At 58.1% G+C, this 16,791-nt stretch overlaps 1 protein-coding gene across 1 annotated transcript; it reads right to left on the reverse strand.

Moving 5' to 3' along the window:
- Positions 1 to 751: 751 nt before the first annotated feature.
- On the reverse strand, positions 752 to 16,200 carry HDGFL2 (HDGF like 2; the record flags this gene model as incomplete). Its single annotated transcript, XM_017847147.1, has 13 exons — positions 752 to 1,050; positions 1,641 to 1,767; positions 3,404 to 3,617; positions 4,060 to 4,161; positions 4,599 to 4,669; positions 4,923 to 4,996; positions 6,535 to 6,638; positions 8,742 to 9,051; positions 9,158 to 9,233; positions 9,351 to 9,510; positions 12,401 to 12,472; positions 12,554 to 12,670; positions 15,895 to 16,200. Coding segments are annotated over 13 exons (1,833 nt in total), but the record flags the coding sequence as incomplete, so codon positions are not given.
- Between the last annotated feature and the right edge of the window lie 591 nt (positions 16,201 to 16,791).

The raw sequence follows: 16,791 nt of genomic DNA on the forward strand, positions 1-16,791 counted from the left end.
CATTTGCAGAAATCCAGGCACAGTGACTGCAGCTTACGTCCAGCCAACCAAGCATGGAGCCGGGGCTCAGGAAGTCCCTTCCCGCCATACCAGAGCCTAATTCTTACTGGGACGGAGGCAACTCGGCCACGCTGGGCAGGCGGACAAACCCGAGACGCCACTGTGGAATAAGCAACTTCGGTGCACGGTGTGACTTGCTAGGGGCCGTCCCCACGTGACAGTCCCTTATGCAGAGAAGGAAAGAGAAGCCCAGAGTGGGAGGGCAACTTGCCCAAAGTCACACAGGGTGCGGGTGAGTCGAGGCTGGGCCCTGAGGCCCACGCCCCTTGAACACTGGAGACCACTGTCAGCTAGCAGTGGTCCTCAGGGAAGGCCGGGTCTCCACCCTCCCAGCCCAGCCTCAGGGACCCTCGCCCTCCCCACATCTGACCTGCTCACCTGCCTGGATGCTGGGCTGCCAGACACAGGAAGCATCAGACCCCAGCCTCCCGGGTGTGGGGCGGGGAGCAGGCCTCAAAGCTTAGCGGCCCCGGTTTCTCCCTCTTGTCTCCTGGGAAAGGCTTGCTCCCGCCCAGCTTTCCCGCCACCAGCCTTTCAGGGTTGGGCTGGGCCCAGAGCGCCTTTAGTTGCTTCTCACGGTGGCTCGATGGCTCAACCCAGTCCCAAACAGGCCCAGTGACGCTGCCAACTGCTCCCCAGCTCAGGCCCCCACCGCACCAGCAATGCTAGAAAACCAAGCCAATAAATGTGATTTCTTTTTTCATTAAAAAACCCTTTATAGTCATTTCATGGTGGTTGGAAATCACAGAAATTAGGCAGAAAAAAAAAACCCAAGGGAACAAATAGAAACAGCGCGGCGTTCCCCACAGTTCTCCACTCTGCTCTCCAGTGAGCCGGGGAAGGAGGGGCAGCCTGAGCTCGGGCGGGGGCTGGGCCTGGCTGCCCACGGCTCAGCTCTCCTCGTCCAGGGCCTCCGAGTCCCCCCGTGCCCTCTCGCGCTCCTGCCGGTCACTCCCAGGCCTGTCCAGGTCGGGGCCCTCCCGTAGGCTGCTGGTAGGAACAGCAAAGGCAGTGTGAGGATGCCCTCCCGCCCCTGCCCTGCCTGTGGGGCAGTCAGATGGGACGGGCACTGAGGAGTGTGCGCCCATTTGTGGCACCTGAGGCTGGAGTGTCACCCTCCTGCCAGTCTTCTGCCACTAGAGACCACAAACATCTCCAGGGTCCCCACGCTGGCACCAGCCAGGCCTAGCACAAGGCAGCTGCGGTGTAAGCGAGTGACTCCACTGAGCCTTGTACCAGACAGCAGCCCACGGTGATGGGCGCTGGCACCGTCAGATAGCCGGGTGCCTGTGCTCAGGACCTGCCTAGGCCACCCTGGAGGCTCAGCAAGAAGCTACCTTCCCAGGAGGCCAGGGGCAGGCAGCTCAAAGCCCTGGAGCTGCCTCAGTGGGGGCCACTGGAAGGAAGTGCCAGCCAGTGGGGCCCTGGGGTCAGCTGTGAGGATGGGAGGCCCCTGAGTGGGGGGCGACATCCCTGGGACCCTTCCCAGAGGGACTGGCACAGGAGGAGCGGCTCAGACACACAGTGTGCATCATGCCGCTGCTGCTCAGGAGGCACACCCCACGGCCCGGGACACTCACTCGTGCAGGTCTTCAGAGGAACCACACCTCAGCCCCTCCTCCGAGTCCCGACCCTCCTCGTGCTCCTTGTCCTCCGCACTCTCCCCCTTCTGCGACGTGGCCTCGCCATTCACCGGGGCTGAGAGATCTGAGTGGGACAGAGGGGTCACAGGTCACTGCTGGGCTCCAGCTGGGAACCCCAGAACCCTTACCCCTTGAGGACTGGACCAGGGGCCAAGCTGAGCACCGTGGGTGATGCATGCCCATCCACCTGGACCCCGGCACCTGCCGCCTGGTCTGCAAGCTCCCGACACGGAGGCCAGGCTCTGCATGGTCCCATCCTGCAGCCGGCCCCAGCCCCAGCCACACTGGCCTGGAGAACTGGGGGCCCAGGAAATAAGGGAATGTCGGCAGCCCTGAGCAAAGCCCACAGCAGCCTGGGAAAGACAAAGGAAGACGAGGTCAGGCACGGGGGCGCACGATCCCAGCACACGGGGGCCGAGATGTGAGGCTCACTTGAGCCCAGGAGTTCAAGACCAGCCTGAGCAACATGCCAGCAACCCTGTCTCTACAAAAAATACAAAAATTAGCGGGGCCTGGCCCGGCACAGTGGCTCACGCCTGTCATCCCAGCACTTTGGGAGGCCAAGGCGTGCGGGTCATGAGGTCAGGAGATTGAGACCATCCTGGCCAACACAGTGAAACCCCGTCTCTACTAAAAACCACAAAAATTTAGCCGGGTGTGGTGGCGGCGCCTGTACTCCCAGCTACTTGGGAGGCTGAGGCAGGAGAATGGCATGAACCCGGGAGGTGGAGCTTGCAATGAGCTGAGATCTCGCCACCGCACTCCAGCCTGGGGGACAGAGCGAGACTCTGTTTCAAAAAAAAAAAAAAAAAATTAGCAGGGTGTAGTGGTGTAGGCCTATAATCCCAGCTCCTCTGGAGGCTGAGGTGGGAGGATGGCTTGCCCCCAGGTCAAGGTTGCAGTGAGCTGTGATTGTACCACTGCACTCCAGCCTGGGGGACAGAGCGAGACTCTGTTTCAAAAAAAAAAAAAAAAAATTAGCAGGGTGTAGTGGTGTAGGCCTATAATCCCAGCTCCTCTGGAGGCTGAGGTGGGAGGATGGCTTGCCCCCAGGTCAAGGTTGCAGTGAGCTGTGATTGTACCACTGCACTCCAGCCTGGGGGACAGAGCGAGACCCCATCTCAGAAAAAAAAAAGAAAAAAAGACACCACCCTCCGGCTGCCCCCTGGGCCGCAGAGCCCCGTCCCAAACTCGCCCATCCCATCTCCAAAGGGCTGCCCTGCACACCGGTGATGGGGCCATGTCAGCCCAGCAGCCCTGAGGGTCACACCCCCGTCTCCTGTTGGCCCACCAGGCAAGCAAAGGCACCTGAGGCCTTTGCCCCCAAACCTCCACCGACTGCATCTCTGAACCATGCCCCACTCTTTGCCCCCGCTGCACAGAGCCACCCCGTCTCTGGGTGTCCCAGGGTTGGAGGCGGTGGAGGTGTGTGGTGTCATGCACTGTTCCCGTCACCCCTCTGGCGTGAGCCCCAGGTTGCCTGCACCCTGGCTGCCTGGCACATGGTGGGACTGAATGCCTCTCACTGGCTGCCCCGGGGATGAAAGCCGGGTTTGCACGTAGACCCCAAAAGGACACAACACTCTGGCGGGTTTGGGGCAGAGAGCACAGCTGTGCGCCCCTTCTGGAATGTTCTGCAAAGCATCTGTTTCTTCAGCTGAGGAGACAGAGGTTCAGGGCCCACCCCACCTGCCCCTCACCGGTGCTGGGCTTGTCTTCCGCCTTCTCCTGGGGGACCTCCTCCCCAGCCAGCTCCTCCCCGGCCAGCTTCTCCTCGGCCTTCTCCTTCTCCGTCCCAGCCTTGTTCGCTTTCTGCACCGCCTCAATCTTTGGGCCAAGGACCCGTGACTTCAGCCGGGTGTAGACTTCTGCCGCCTTCTCCATCACGTCCTTGTTCGCTTTGTAACGGCGAATCTGGCCACCAAGAGAAGAGGCCTGGCTCACCCAAGTGCAACGGCCCTAGCCCGGGCCCTGGGCCCCCTGCCCCGGCAATGCACTCCTCCCACAGCGCCTCCCGGGAGCACAGCTCTGTGTGCCGGGCATTTCTTTTTTTTTTATTTTTTGAGACAGTCTCGCTCTGTCACCCAGACTGGAGTGCAGTGGCACGATCTCGGCTCACTGTGACCTCCGCCTCCCAGCTTCAAGTGATTCTCCTGCCTCAGCCTCCTGAATAGCTGGGATTACAGGTGTGAGCCACCATGCCCGCCCAGCAACGGGCATTTCTACCCGGCAGCCCATGTCCTCCTCACTGACCCAGGGTTGCCCCGACAGGAACCTGCTGGGGGCCTGGGCTCCTGGGCAGACACCTGCTCCCCGCTCCCCCGCCCGCACCCTGCGCCTCTGGTTCCCGCCGCACCTTCTTCAAGGTGGCCACCACGTCCGTGTTCTTCTGGAGGATCTGAGAGGTCACCTGCAGGGTGCCCAGCTCTTCTAGAGCATTCAGGCACCTCTTCACGTCCTGCAGGGTGGGGTGGGAGTGAGGGGGACGGCCTGGCCGAGGGGTCCCCAGGGGTCCCAGGGCCCCAACGGGCGGAGGAAGACATCCTGGGCTCTCCCTGACGGGATCAGAATCTGAAGAACAGCTCCACCCCAAGCCCGTCCGGCTGACGCGGAACTCCAGGGACAGGCAGGTACTGGGGGTCCCAGGTGCGTGGGGATTGGTCCTGGGGGCCTCCACGCACCACCTGCCGGGAAAGCTGGGTGCTGCATGTCAGGACTGGCTCCCCCAGGGCCCTTGGCCAGGAGACCCCATATGCTCACTACCAACTGGAACAGACTCCCGGCCCACCCACCCGCAGGACCTGGGCTTTGTCTCAGTTTCCCCAGACTTCTAAGGGAGCCCCGCGGGGAGGTGGCAGTGGGAACTGCTTGGCTTAGGGGCCTCGAGGGTCTTACCGGGCTGTCGACCTTTAGGGCAAACTTGATCTCACTGTGCAGCTTCTGCAGCTTCTCCTCCACGGAGGGCTCTGGGCCGGAGAGAGCACCGTGTGGGCCCAGGCAGGGCCACAGGGGCCAGCTGCTTGGGGCAGGAGACTGAGAGTCTCTGGAGGAGTTGAAATGGGGGCCCCAGGTCTGCAGGCTCAGCCCCCAACCATGCAGGCACCCCTGATGTGCTGAGCACGCTCTCTAGGGATAGGCAAGACAGGCCGGCCACGCCATGGCTGTCCCCGTTCCCCTCAGCGAACTCAGTGTGGGCAGTGCTGGGCAGCCAGGCCTCACCTTTCTTCTTCTCTACCTTCCTGTCCATCGAGAAGCCCTCGGACCGCTTCCGGGTCCGCTCCACCTTCACGGGCCTGTGGAGAAGTGCTCCCCTTAGTCAGGCCCCGCCACCAGCGCTCTGCCACTGAGGGGCTAGCGCCCGACGGGGTGGACCCAAATCCGATGCAAAGGAAACCTTTGGGAGGCCCTGGGAACTAAGCCAGGAAATGGGAGACGGGGAGGCCCTGCCATGGCCTAGGCCTAGGGCAGACCAGGGCAGCCACAGGCTCGAGCTGACCAAAGATACGAGCCTTTCCCTGGGTTCTTAAGAAATCCCAGGATTCTCTTTCTCGTTCACATAGCCAAGGGCTGGCTTTTTCTACCAGAGTCAGTGAGCTAGGAAAAGGCCCTCAAGGGTGACACGCATGCAGGAGGGGAGGCCCATTGCTGAGGCTCGGTGCTGCGTGCTGCTCTGCACCCCGTCACTGCCATACCCTCATGCCAAGTCCTCACGGACAGGTTTGCCCACCCAAGGTCAGATGCCATTTAGAAAGTGGGCTGGGGAACCGGGCGCAGTGGCTCATGCCTGGAATCCCAGCACTTTGGGAGGCCGAGGCAGGTGGATCACGAGGTCAGGATCTGGAGACCATCCTGGCTAACACGGTGAAACCCCGTCTCAACCACAAATACAAAAAATTAACTGCGCATGGTGGCACACGCCTGTAGTCCCAGCTACTAGGGGGGCTGAGGCAGGAGAATCGCTTGAACCCGGGAGGCGGAGGTTGCAGTGAGCTGAGATCGCACCACTGCACTCCAGTCTGGCAGAGCGAGACTCCATCTCAAAGACCAAAAAAAAAAAAAGAAAGTGGGCTGGGTGCGGTGATTCACGCTTGCAATCCCAGTGCTTTGGAAGGCCGAGAAGGGCGGATCACGTGGTTGAGAAGTTGAGACCAGCCTGGCCAACATGGTAAAACCTTGTGTCTACTAAAAATACAAAAATTAGCTGGGAGTGGTGGCAGGTGCCTGTAATCCCAGTTACTCAGGAGGCTGAGGCGGGAGAATCGCTTGAACCCGGGAGGCAAGAGGTTGCAGTGAGCCGAGGTCACGCCACTGCACTCTAGCCTGTGAGAAAGAGCGAGACTCCGTCTCAAAAAACAGAAAAAAGAAAGTGAGCTGGGAGATGGGCTGTCTCCCCACCACAGGGGAACCAAGATGCAAGCCTCTAGGCCGGGGCGCGGTTTCTCCCTCCTCCTCTGCTCTGCAGACACTGGCGATGGACTGTTCTCTGGGATGGGTCGTTCTGGGCCCTACAGGGCGCTCAGCAGTGTCCCCGGCCTCCACCTGCTCCATTCTCGAAGCACCCCCCAGTCATGACAACCACAGAGGTCCCTGGACTGGCCCAGTGTCTCTGGAGGCAGGATCACCTCGGGGGAGACCCCTGGGCTGGGAAAAGATTCCGCTCCCGCAGCAGCGATTCCTACGCAGCCCATACAACCCAAGGACCAGGAACTTTTACTGGGTCTGGCTCCAAGGCTGAGCTCAGAGGTGGGACTGCCCCTGTAAGGGGTGAGGGTTGCGGGGTGATGCAGCGTGCAGGGCCCCCGGGGTGTGGAGGGGGTGGAGCAGGGCTCACTTGGCTTGTGGCTTCTCCTCGGGCCGCGCTCTCTTCTCCTTCTGGCCAGGTTTCCTGGTGGGCTCCGTGCTTGGGGACTGCAGCTTCTTCGCTGACTTCTTGGCCTACAGCAGTCGGAAAGGGCGTGTTGGAGCAGTGGAAAGGGGATTACCCAGACCCCTAGCCCATCCCACTACTAGGGGACGCAGCTGGACCCTTTCTGCTGCCCTCCACACTGTTTGAAGGTGCTGGGGCAGGATGGGAGGGGAGGCAGGACCCAGTGTCCGGTCCTGAGTGGATCGTGGAGTTCTTGGAGCCCAGGCCCCACCCAGCAGAGGAGCAGCCCCCTGCACTCTTCCTGCCCAGCAGTCCTGGGCTGTGACTGCAGCGCCTCCTGCACCAGGAGTTCGGTGCCCTTTCTGTGACGAAGGGAGAGACAGAGAACACGGCGTTGTTCCTGCTTTCCCCAAAGAAGGCAGGCCTGTCCGAGGGACACCAGCACGTGGGGTCCAGGGCTCAGTCTAGGTCAGACTCTCTGGATTCAGGCCACACTGCCTGAATCTCCACGAGGGGAGAGGGCATGATAGGGCCCGCAGCCCCACACGTGATACAGGAGAGGCCCAACAGTCACCACTCTAGGAGGCCTCCTACCTGCTCCCACGCTCACCTGCAAGCTGCACCCAGCGGCAGCCAGAGGGCACCAGAGAGCACCCGAGTGAGGGCCTGTCCCTCCCCGGTCCAGTGCCCTCCGTGGCTCCCACCTCCCTCAGGGTTAAAGCCCAAATCCTCCCTGCAGCCCACGTGGCCCTGTCCGGCCTGCCCTGTCCCCTCCCCGCCCTCCCCTTTTCCCTCTCTCCCCTCCTCCCTCTGCTCCAGCCGCAGAGGCCACCTCGCTGTTCCTCCAGCACACCAGGAGCAGTCCTCTGGGCTTCTGTGTGAGCTGCTTCTCCTGCCTAGAATGTGTCCCCTCCCAGGAGTCTTCATAGATCTCCTCCCTTCATTCGGAGTCTTTTTTTTTTTGTCTTTTTTTTGAGACGGAGTCTCGCTCTGTCACCCAGGCTGGAGTGCAGTGGCATAATCTTGACTCACTGCAACCTCCGCCTCCCGGGTTCATGCCATTCTCCTGCCTTAGCCTCTCAAGTAGCTGGGACTACAGGCGCCCGCCACCACGCCTGGCTAATTTTTTTGTATTTTCAGTAGAGATGGGGTTTCACCATGTTAGCCAGGCTGGTTGATCTCCTGACCTCGTGATCTGCCCGCCTCGGCCTCCCAAAGTGCTAGGATTACAGGCGTGAGCCATCGTGCCTGGCCCATTCGGAGCCTTAAACTCAAACGCAAGCCTTTGGAGTCTACTCACACCTTCACCCTATTTAAAAGAGAAACCCCCTACCACACTTTACCCTTCTCCTTAGCAGCAAATACTCTGGACAGCATGCACTACCCTGATATTGTCATCTGTACAGCTCCTCCCTTGTTTTGAGACAGGGTCTTGCTCTGTTGCCCAGGCTGGAGTACAGTGGATTGACGACAGCTCACTGTAGCCTCCAACTCCTGGGCTCAAGCAATCCTCCCTCCTCAGCCTCCTGAGCAGCTGGGACTACAGGCGCACACCACCATGCCCAGTTATTTTTTTTTTTTTTTTTTTTTTTTTGTGAGACGGAGTCTGGCTCTGTCACCCAGGCTGGAGTGCAGTGGCCGGATCTCAGCTCACTGCAAGCTCCTTCTCCCGGGTTCCCACCATTCTCCCGCCTCAGCCTCCCGAGTAGCTGGGACTACAGGCGCCCGCCACCACACCCGGCTAATTTTTTGTATTTTTTAGTAGAGGCGAGGTTCCACTGTGTTAGCCAGGATGGTCTCGATCTCCTGACCTCGTGATCCACCCGTCTCGGCCTCCCAAAGTGCTGGGATTACAGGCTTGAGCCATCGCACCCGGCCCAGCTAATTTTTAAAGGATTTTATATAGACGGGGTCTCGTTAGTCTTGCCCAGGCTGGTTTTGAACTGGGCTCAAGTAATCGTCCCACCTCAGCTGCCCAAAGTGCTGAGATAACAGGCCTGAACCACCATGCCCAGCCCCCTCACTCCCGTGAACCCCCCAAGGCAGGGGTTTCTGGGCCCACGCACTGCTTTCCTACTGTGTCCCGGAACCGGGGACGCTGCCTCGTACCTAGTAGATGCTCCATAAAGTGTGGAGGGAAGGCAGGGACTCCCGGCGCCCTCTCGGCTCACCTCTCTCTCCAGCTCGGCCTCGGGCTCAGAGTCAGAGGAGGACGGAGGACCCCGGCCTCGGCCCTTCCGTCCTCGCTTCTTGACGGGCTCATCGTCCTCCCTGAGCTCGTCCCCGCTGCTGCCGCCGCTGCCCCGCTCAGCCTCCCCGCGGTCGGCCCGCTCGCGCCTCCGCTCCTTCTCCTCCTTCTCCTGCTCCCGCAGGCGCCGCAGCTCCTCCTCCTGCTCGCGCCGCCGCCGGGCCTCCAGCTCGCGCCTCCGCGCCTCGTCCCGCCGCTTCCACTCACTGATGCGGTCCACCTCGTCGCTGTCACTGGAGGCGGAGGGGGCGGTTGGGGACCTCCGTTCCTCCCTCGGGAGTCCGCCCGGCCCCCCGGCCGATGGAGGGCCGCCAGGGGGACCCCAGCCCCAGCACCCACCTGTCACTGCTGGAGCTGGACGGAGGCCGTTCAGGCTTCGGTTTCCGCCCTCGCGGCTTCGGGGGAGGCTTCTCGGCTACAGGAAGAGGAGGAGGCGGTGACCTTCCCTTCCAGGGCTCCAAGGTGACCAGGGGACTGCCCGGGAGCGCCCCGGCACGGGCCAGCCAAGAGACTGCGAGCACCAGGACCCTACCTGGCTTCCGGCCCCTCGGAGGCTTCTTCACAGACACATCGGAGTCGGAGGAGGAGGAGGAAGAGGAGGAGGAGGTCGCCGACCGCGCCACGGCCACCGGCTCAGGCTTGGCCCCGTCCGAATCTGCCTTGGAGTCGGAGTCGGAGGCTGACGGCGCCTTCTGGGGAGAAGCAGGGACAGGCGTGAGCATCAGGAGTCCCACCGTGAAAAGCGGGGCGCCCCGGGCCAGAGGAGGCTCCTGCACCCCCGCAGCCGCCAGGCTCTGCAGGCCCCGGCTCCGAACCCCTCCGACCCACAAAACCCACCAGCGCCCCAAGTGGAAACCGGGATCCCAGGCGGCCCTGGGCACGCTGGGCAGCTGCTGGCCTTTCACCTCATCTTCCTCAGTGAACCGGGGTAGATCAGAACCCCGGGTTCCCAGTGGGAACTTCTCTGTGCAAAATCCTGCGTGGAGGCCACGCCACACAAGCTGCTCTGCTCTACCGCCTCCGCCCCTGAGTACCCTGCCAAACACGCATGCCACACAGACACCACACCACCACACAGACACCACACACACCACACAGATAACACACACACCACAGATAACACATACACCACACAGATAACACACACACCACACACAGACACCACACACCACACAGATAACACACACACACCACACACACACCACAGATAACACACACACCACACAGATAACACACACACCACAGATAACACATATACCACACAGATAACACACACACCACACAGACACCACACAGACACCACACAACCACACAGACACAACACCACACAGACACCACACACACCACACAGATAACACACACACCACACAGATAACACACACACCACACACAGACACCACACACCACACAGATAACACACACACACCACACACACACCACAGATAACACACACACCACACAGATAACACACACACCACAGATAACACATATACCACACAGATAACACACACACCACACAGACACCACACAGACACCACACAACCACACAGACACAACACCACACAGACACCACACACACCACACAGATAACACACACACCACACAGACACCACACACCACACACACCACACAGATAACACACACACACCACACACACACCACAGACACCATACACACCACACAGATAACACATACACCACACAGATAACACACACACCACACAGATAACACACACACCACACAGACACCACACACACAGACACCACACACACAGACACCACACAACACACACCACACACACACAGACACCATACACACCACACAGATAACACACACACCACACAGACACCACACACAGACACCACACAACCACACAGACACCACAGACACCACACAGACACCACACCACACAGACACCACACACACCACACAGATAACACACCACACACAGACACCACACACCACACAGATAGCACACACACCACACAGACACCACACAGACACCACAACACCAGACACCACACACACCACACAGATAACACACCACACACAGACACCACACACCACACAGATACACACACCACACAGACACCACACACAGACACCACACAACCACAGAGACACCACACCACACAGACACCACACACGCCACACAGATAACACACACACCACACACACCACACAGATACACACAGCACAGATAACACACACACCACACAGATACACACCACACACCACACAGACAACACACACCACACACACCACGCACACCAGACACACAACACACAGACAACATACACACCACACAGAGAAAACACACAACATACACCACACAGGCACATACGCCACACACAGATAACACACATACCATACACACACCAAACACACACACCACAGACACCACACACACCACAGACCACATAAACACACATACTATACACACACCACACACACAGCACACACACACCATACACATATAACACAGACAACACATACCACACACCACACACACGGATAACAGCACACACACATCACACACACCACACGCAAAGACACACATACCACACACACACCACACAGATAACACACATAACACACCAGACACAAACCACACAGACAACACACACAGCATACACACCACAGACACACACACACCTGACAACACACAAACACACCACACACACCAGACAACACACCACACCATACACACACAACACATACACACCAGATACACCACACAGACAACACACACACACAAAAAACATACAGGTAACACACAGACAACACACGTACCACACACACCACACACATGGACACACGGCACGCAACACACAGACACCACACACAGATACAAACACACACCATACACATACAGCAAAACATAATGCAACACAGACACACACAAGGACATACACATGGACACATACAGACACATGAACACACTATGCACATGGACACACACGCACACACAGGCATCATATATACTCACATGGGAACATAGGCACAACACACAGACACACAGAGGAGAGGCACAGCACACACACACACAGGCACAGGGACACAGGCACCAGAAAAGGCACGACAGGTGCACACACAACACACACATCACACATGCACAATCTCCACACACACTGCACACACATGTACATGGTCACAAACATGCCTGCACACAAGTACACACACACATGCACGTGGACACGCGTGCACAGAGACAACACACACACAATACGTTCACACATGCAGCGGCACACACCTCTCTTTCCTCTCTCCCTCTCGCTGTCTCCTCTCTTCTCTCTCCCTCTCTCGTTCTCTCGCTGTCTCACTCTCACACAGGCGCCTCACGACTGCTTCCCTCCCTTCTGATGCCAACATCCCAGAATGCCCCTTTCCAAACCGGACAGTGGGCTCCTGGAGGCAGCACGGCCATAGCGAGGTGCCAGGGCAGATGCGGTCCCCTGGGGTCCCCTGCGGCCTGGGTCTCACCCCCTCCAGAAATGGCCCGCCCCTGCCCTGGGGACAGCGCCAGAGACCGCAGAGGTGCCCCAGGAGTGGGCATGGGAAACAAAGTCAAATGCATGCTACCTTTTTTTTCCGTCCCCCCAGGGGGCCCCTCCGCGGCGCCCGGACCACTGCTTTCTTCTCAGGTGTGAAGTCCTGGGGGACAGAAGTGAGCTGAACTGGGGCCCACTGGCAGCCACCGCGCTTCCCTGCCCTCCCAAGGAGGCACCAGCCCACCTGGTCGCTGGTCTTCTCCGACTCAGATGAGCTTTCTGAGTTCTCCTCTTCGGATGGGGACAGGCTGGCCTGATCCAGGTCGCTGGAGGCCTTTCGGGCTCGTTTCGAGACCGACATCTGGAAAGGGAACCGCCTGAATGCTCAGCAAGGGGAAGGCCGGGCTCCTGGCAGGAAGCCTCCAGCTGACTGCCCACCGCCCACGAGAGCTTAGCTCTGGAATCTCTATGGAGGGCCAGCAACCCTGTGAGAAACTATCAAAGCCAGGGATCTTGAACCTCAAGGACATTATGCCTGGTGAAAGGAGCCAGTCACAGAAAGACAAACTCTTATAGGAGTTCCTGGGGCCATCAGACTCACAGAGGCAAAGTAGGGTGGGAGGCACCAGGGCTGTGGAGGGGGGTGGGAGTGAGTGTTTCATGGGACAGCATTTCAGCTTGGGAAGACGAGAAAGTTCTGGAGATGATGGTGGTGATGGTTGCACAACCAGGTGAATGTGCTTAATACTGCCGAACGGTGCACTTAAAAATGGCTAATTTTGGCTGGGCGCGGTGCCTCATGTCTGTAATCCCAGCACTTTGGGAGGCCGAGGCGGGCAGATCACGAGGTCAGGAGATGGAGACCATCCCGGCTCACAGAGTGAAACCCCGTCTCTGCTAAAAATACAAAAAATTAGCCGGGCATGGTGGTGGGCGCCTGTAGTCCCAGCTACTGGGGAGGCTGAGGCAGGAGAATGGTGGGAACCCGGGAGGCGGAGCTTACAGTGAGCTGGGATTTCGCCACTGCACTCCAGCCTGGGCGACAGAGCGAGACTCTGTCTCAAAAAAAAAAAAAAAGAAAGAAAGAAAATACAAAATGAGCCAGGCGTGGTGGCGCACGCCTGTAATCCCAGCTACTCAGGAGGCTGAGGCAGGAGAATTGCTCGAACCTGGGAGGTGGAGGTTGCGGTGAGCCGAGATCTCACCCTTGCACTCCAGCCTGGGCAACAAGAGTGAAATTCCATCCCCGCCCCCACCCCCCAGCAAAAAAGAAAGAAGAAAGGAAAGAATCCTTGCTTGGCTCAGAAACCCTCACACACTTCAGGTATTTTTTCAAGCTTCTCTATGTTTTTTGCATTTTCCAAGTTATCTACTATAAATACGGCTTTATCACTTGAGAATAAAAAAACACAAAGTACTCGTCACTCTATCAAAAGAATTGGCTGCTAGAATCTGGTTCTTTGTCTCTACACCCAAATAAGAAGTGGCCAAAAGGCAGGACAGAGACTGTACCCAGGAGAATGGAAAACACACATCTGCACAAAACCCTGTCAAGAAATGTTCACGGCAGCCTGATCTGGAACGGCCCAAAAGTGGAAACCACCCAAATGGCCAGTGACAAGTGGATCAACACACCGTGTTCCCTCCACACACTGGAATCTGACCCGGCCAGGAAAAGGAAGGGAGGCGGCCAGGCGCGGTGGTTCACGCCTATAACCCCAGTACTCTGGGAGGCCAAGGTGGGCTGATCAGGAGGTCAGGAGTTTGAGACCAACCTGGCCAACATGGAGAAACCCCATCTCTACTAAAAATACAAAATTAGCCGGGCGTGGTAGCGGCCCCTGTAATCCCAGCTACTCGGGAGGCTGAGGCAAAAGAACTGCTTGAACCCGGGAGGTGGAGGATGCAGTGAGCAGAGATCGTGCCACTGCACTCCAGCCTGGGCGACAGAACTAGACTCCGTCTCAAAATATATAAATAAATAAAATGAATGGAGCTGACCCAGGCCACAGCATGGATGCACCCTGAGGACATCACACGTGGCGAAGGAAGGCAGACACAAAGGCCACGCAGGGTGTCATCCCATTTCTATGAAATGTCCAGGACAGGCCCCTCCACAGAGGCAGGAAGGGGATGCATGGGTGCCAGGGGCCAGAGGAGGGGCTGCGGAGTGACAGCTAATGGGGACCAGTTTTCTTTCTGGGGTGATGGAAATCTCCTGGAATAATAGTAATGGTTGCACAATTCCGTGAACACACTAAAAACCACTGAGGTATATACTCAGGAAGGATGAATCTCACGGTGTATGGACTATAACTCAATTTTTGTTTAATGCATACTGAAAAACAGTTATATTAAAGAAAGGGGCCAGGCCAGGCACCATGGCTCACGCCTGTAATCCCAGCACTTTGGAAGGCCGAAGCAGGTGGATCATGAGGTCAGGAGATCAAGACCAGCCTGGCCAACATGGTGAAACCCTGTCTCTATTAAAATACAAAAATTAGCCAGGCGTGCTGGTGGACGCCTGTAATCTCAGCTACTTGGGAGGCTGAGGCAGGGGAATCTCTTGAACCCAAGAGGTGGAGGTTGTAGTGAGCTGAGATCACGCCACTACACTCCAGCCTGGGGAGAGAACGAGACTCTGTCTCAAAAAAAAAAAAAACATTAGCCGGGTGTGGTATGGTGGCGGGTGCCCATATTCCCAGCTACTGGGGAGGCTCACGCAGGATAATTGCTGGAACCCAGGTGGCGGAGGTTGCCGTGAGCCAAGATTGTGCGCCACCGCAATCCCACCTGGGTGACAGAGGCAACTGTGTCTCAAAAAAAAAAAAAAAAAAAAAAAAAAGAAAGGTGGCCAAGTGCAGCGGCTCAAGACTGTAATCCCAGCACTTTGAGAGAATGAGGTGGGCAGATCACCTGAGGTCAGGAGTTCAAGACCAACTTGGGCAACCCGGTGAAACCCCAGCTCTACTAAAAATACAAAACTGGCCGGCCGCGGTGGCTCAAGCCTGTAATCCCAGCACTTTGGGAGGCCGAGACGGCTGGGCGTGAGCTCGGGGAGTGGTCAGAGATCGAGACCATCCCTGGCTAATCACGGGTGAAACCCGGCGCTCTCTACTAGAAAAATGCAAAAAAGACTAGCGGCGCGGGCGAGATGGTGGCGGCGCCTGTAGTCCCAAGTCTACTCGGGACGCTGAGGCGAGGGGGAGGAATGGTGCGTAAACCCAGGAGGGCAGGAGCTGCAGTGAGGCTGAAATCCGCCACTGCACTCCAGCCTGGGCGGACAGAGCGAGATCCGTCTCAAAAAAGAAAAAAAAAATACCAGAGAGACTTAGCCCGGCGCGGAGTGGCGGTGCCTGTAATCCCAGCTTACATTAGGGAGGCTGAAGCAGAAGAATTGCTTGAACCTGGGAGGCGGAGGTTGCAGTGAGCCGACATCACGCCACTGCACTCCAGCCTGGGCGACAGAGTAAGACCTTGTCTCAAAAAAAAAAAAAAAAAAAAGGCAGGGGAGGGACAGCAAGCTGCCAGGAGAGACATCAGGGCGAGGGGATGAAGAGCCAGCCCGCCTTGGTCCTCTCCTACCTTTAGCGCAGGCGTCTTCCTCTTCAGGCCACTGTTGTCGCTACTCTTGTCTGAGTCCGAGTCACTCTCCATCCTGTCGCTGGCAGCTGTGGCAGTCACCGCGGTGACGGCCATGACTCCCCGGTCCTCGTCGTCCTCGTCAGCCTCACTGCCGCCAGCGGGGTTGGCCTCGGGGGCCTCGCTGTCGGAAGAGCTCACCGGCTGTGGGAGTCGGGGCAGAGACTGCGCGTCACCACCCGTCTCGGGCGGATTTCCCCACTGAGACTGTGACCCAGAGGATGGCAACCACACGCGGGATCCTGAATGTCAGGGGTGTTGTCTTCTGGCTTTACAAATGGGGAAACTGAGGCCCAGAAGGGCCGGAGAACGAAGGCAGGAGAGTGAAGTGGATTCGTGTATGGTGGGCACTGGGGTTGGGCCATGGGCTTCAGGGTTAAACCTGGGGCAAGTGACTTCAACCTCTCTGTGCCTCAGGGACCACATCTGGGCAATGGGGATGGCTGTTTTGACCTCAGAGGCCTATGACCAGGAAAGCATGGAAGTGGGAGGTGGAACACCTAGGGCAGTGACCAAACCATGTCAAGAGGTTCAGAAATGGTTGCCTTGGCCAGGCGCAGAGGCTCACGCCTGTAATCCCAGCACTTTGGGAGACTGCGGCAGGCAGATCACCTGAGGTCAGGTGCTCGAGACCAGCCTGGCCAACATGGCAAAACCCCATCTCTACTAAAAATACAAAAATTAGCTCGGTGTGGTGGCAGGTGCCTATAATCCCAGCTATCAGAAGGCTGAGGCAGGAGAATCACTTGAACTGGCGAGGTGGAGGTTGCAGTGAGCCGAGATCGCGCCATTGTGCTCCAGCCTGGGCAATAGTGAGCCTCTGTCTCAGGAAAATAAAGA

The sequence above is a fragment of the Rhinopithecus bieti genome, unplaced genomic scaffold (genome assembly GCF_001698545.2).
Source record: "Rhinopithecus bieti isolate Rb0 unplaced genomic scaffold, ASM169854v2 scaffold_28055, whole genome shotgun sequence".
NCBI lineage: Eukaryota > Metazoa > Chordata > Mammalia > Primates > Cercopithecidae > Rhinopithecus > Rhinopithecus bieti.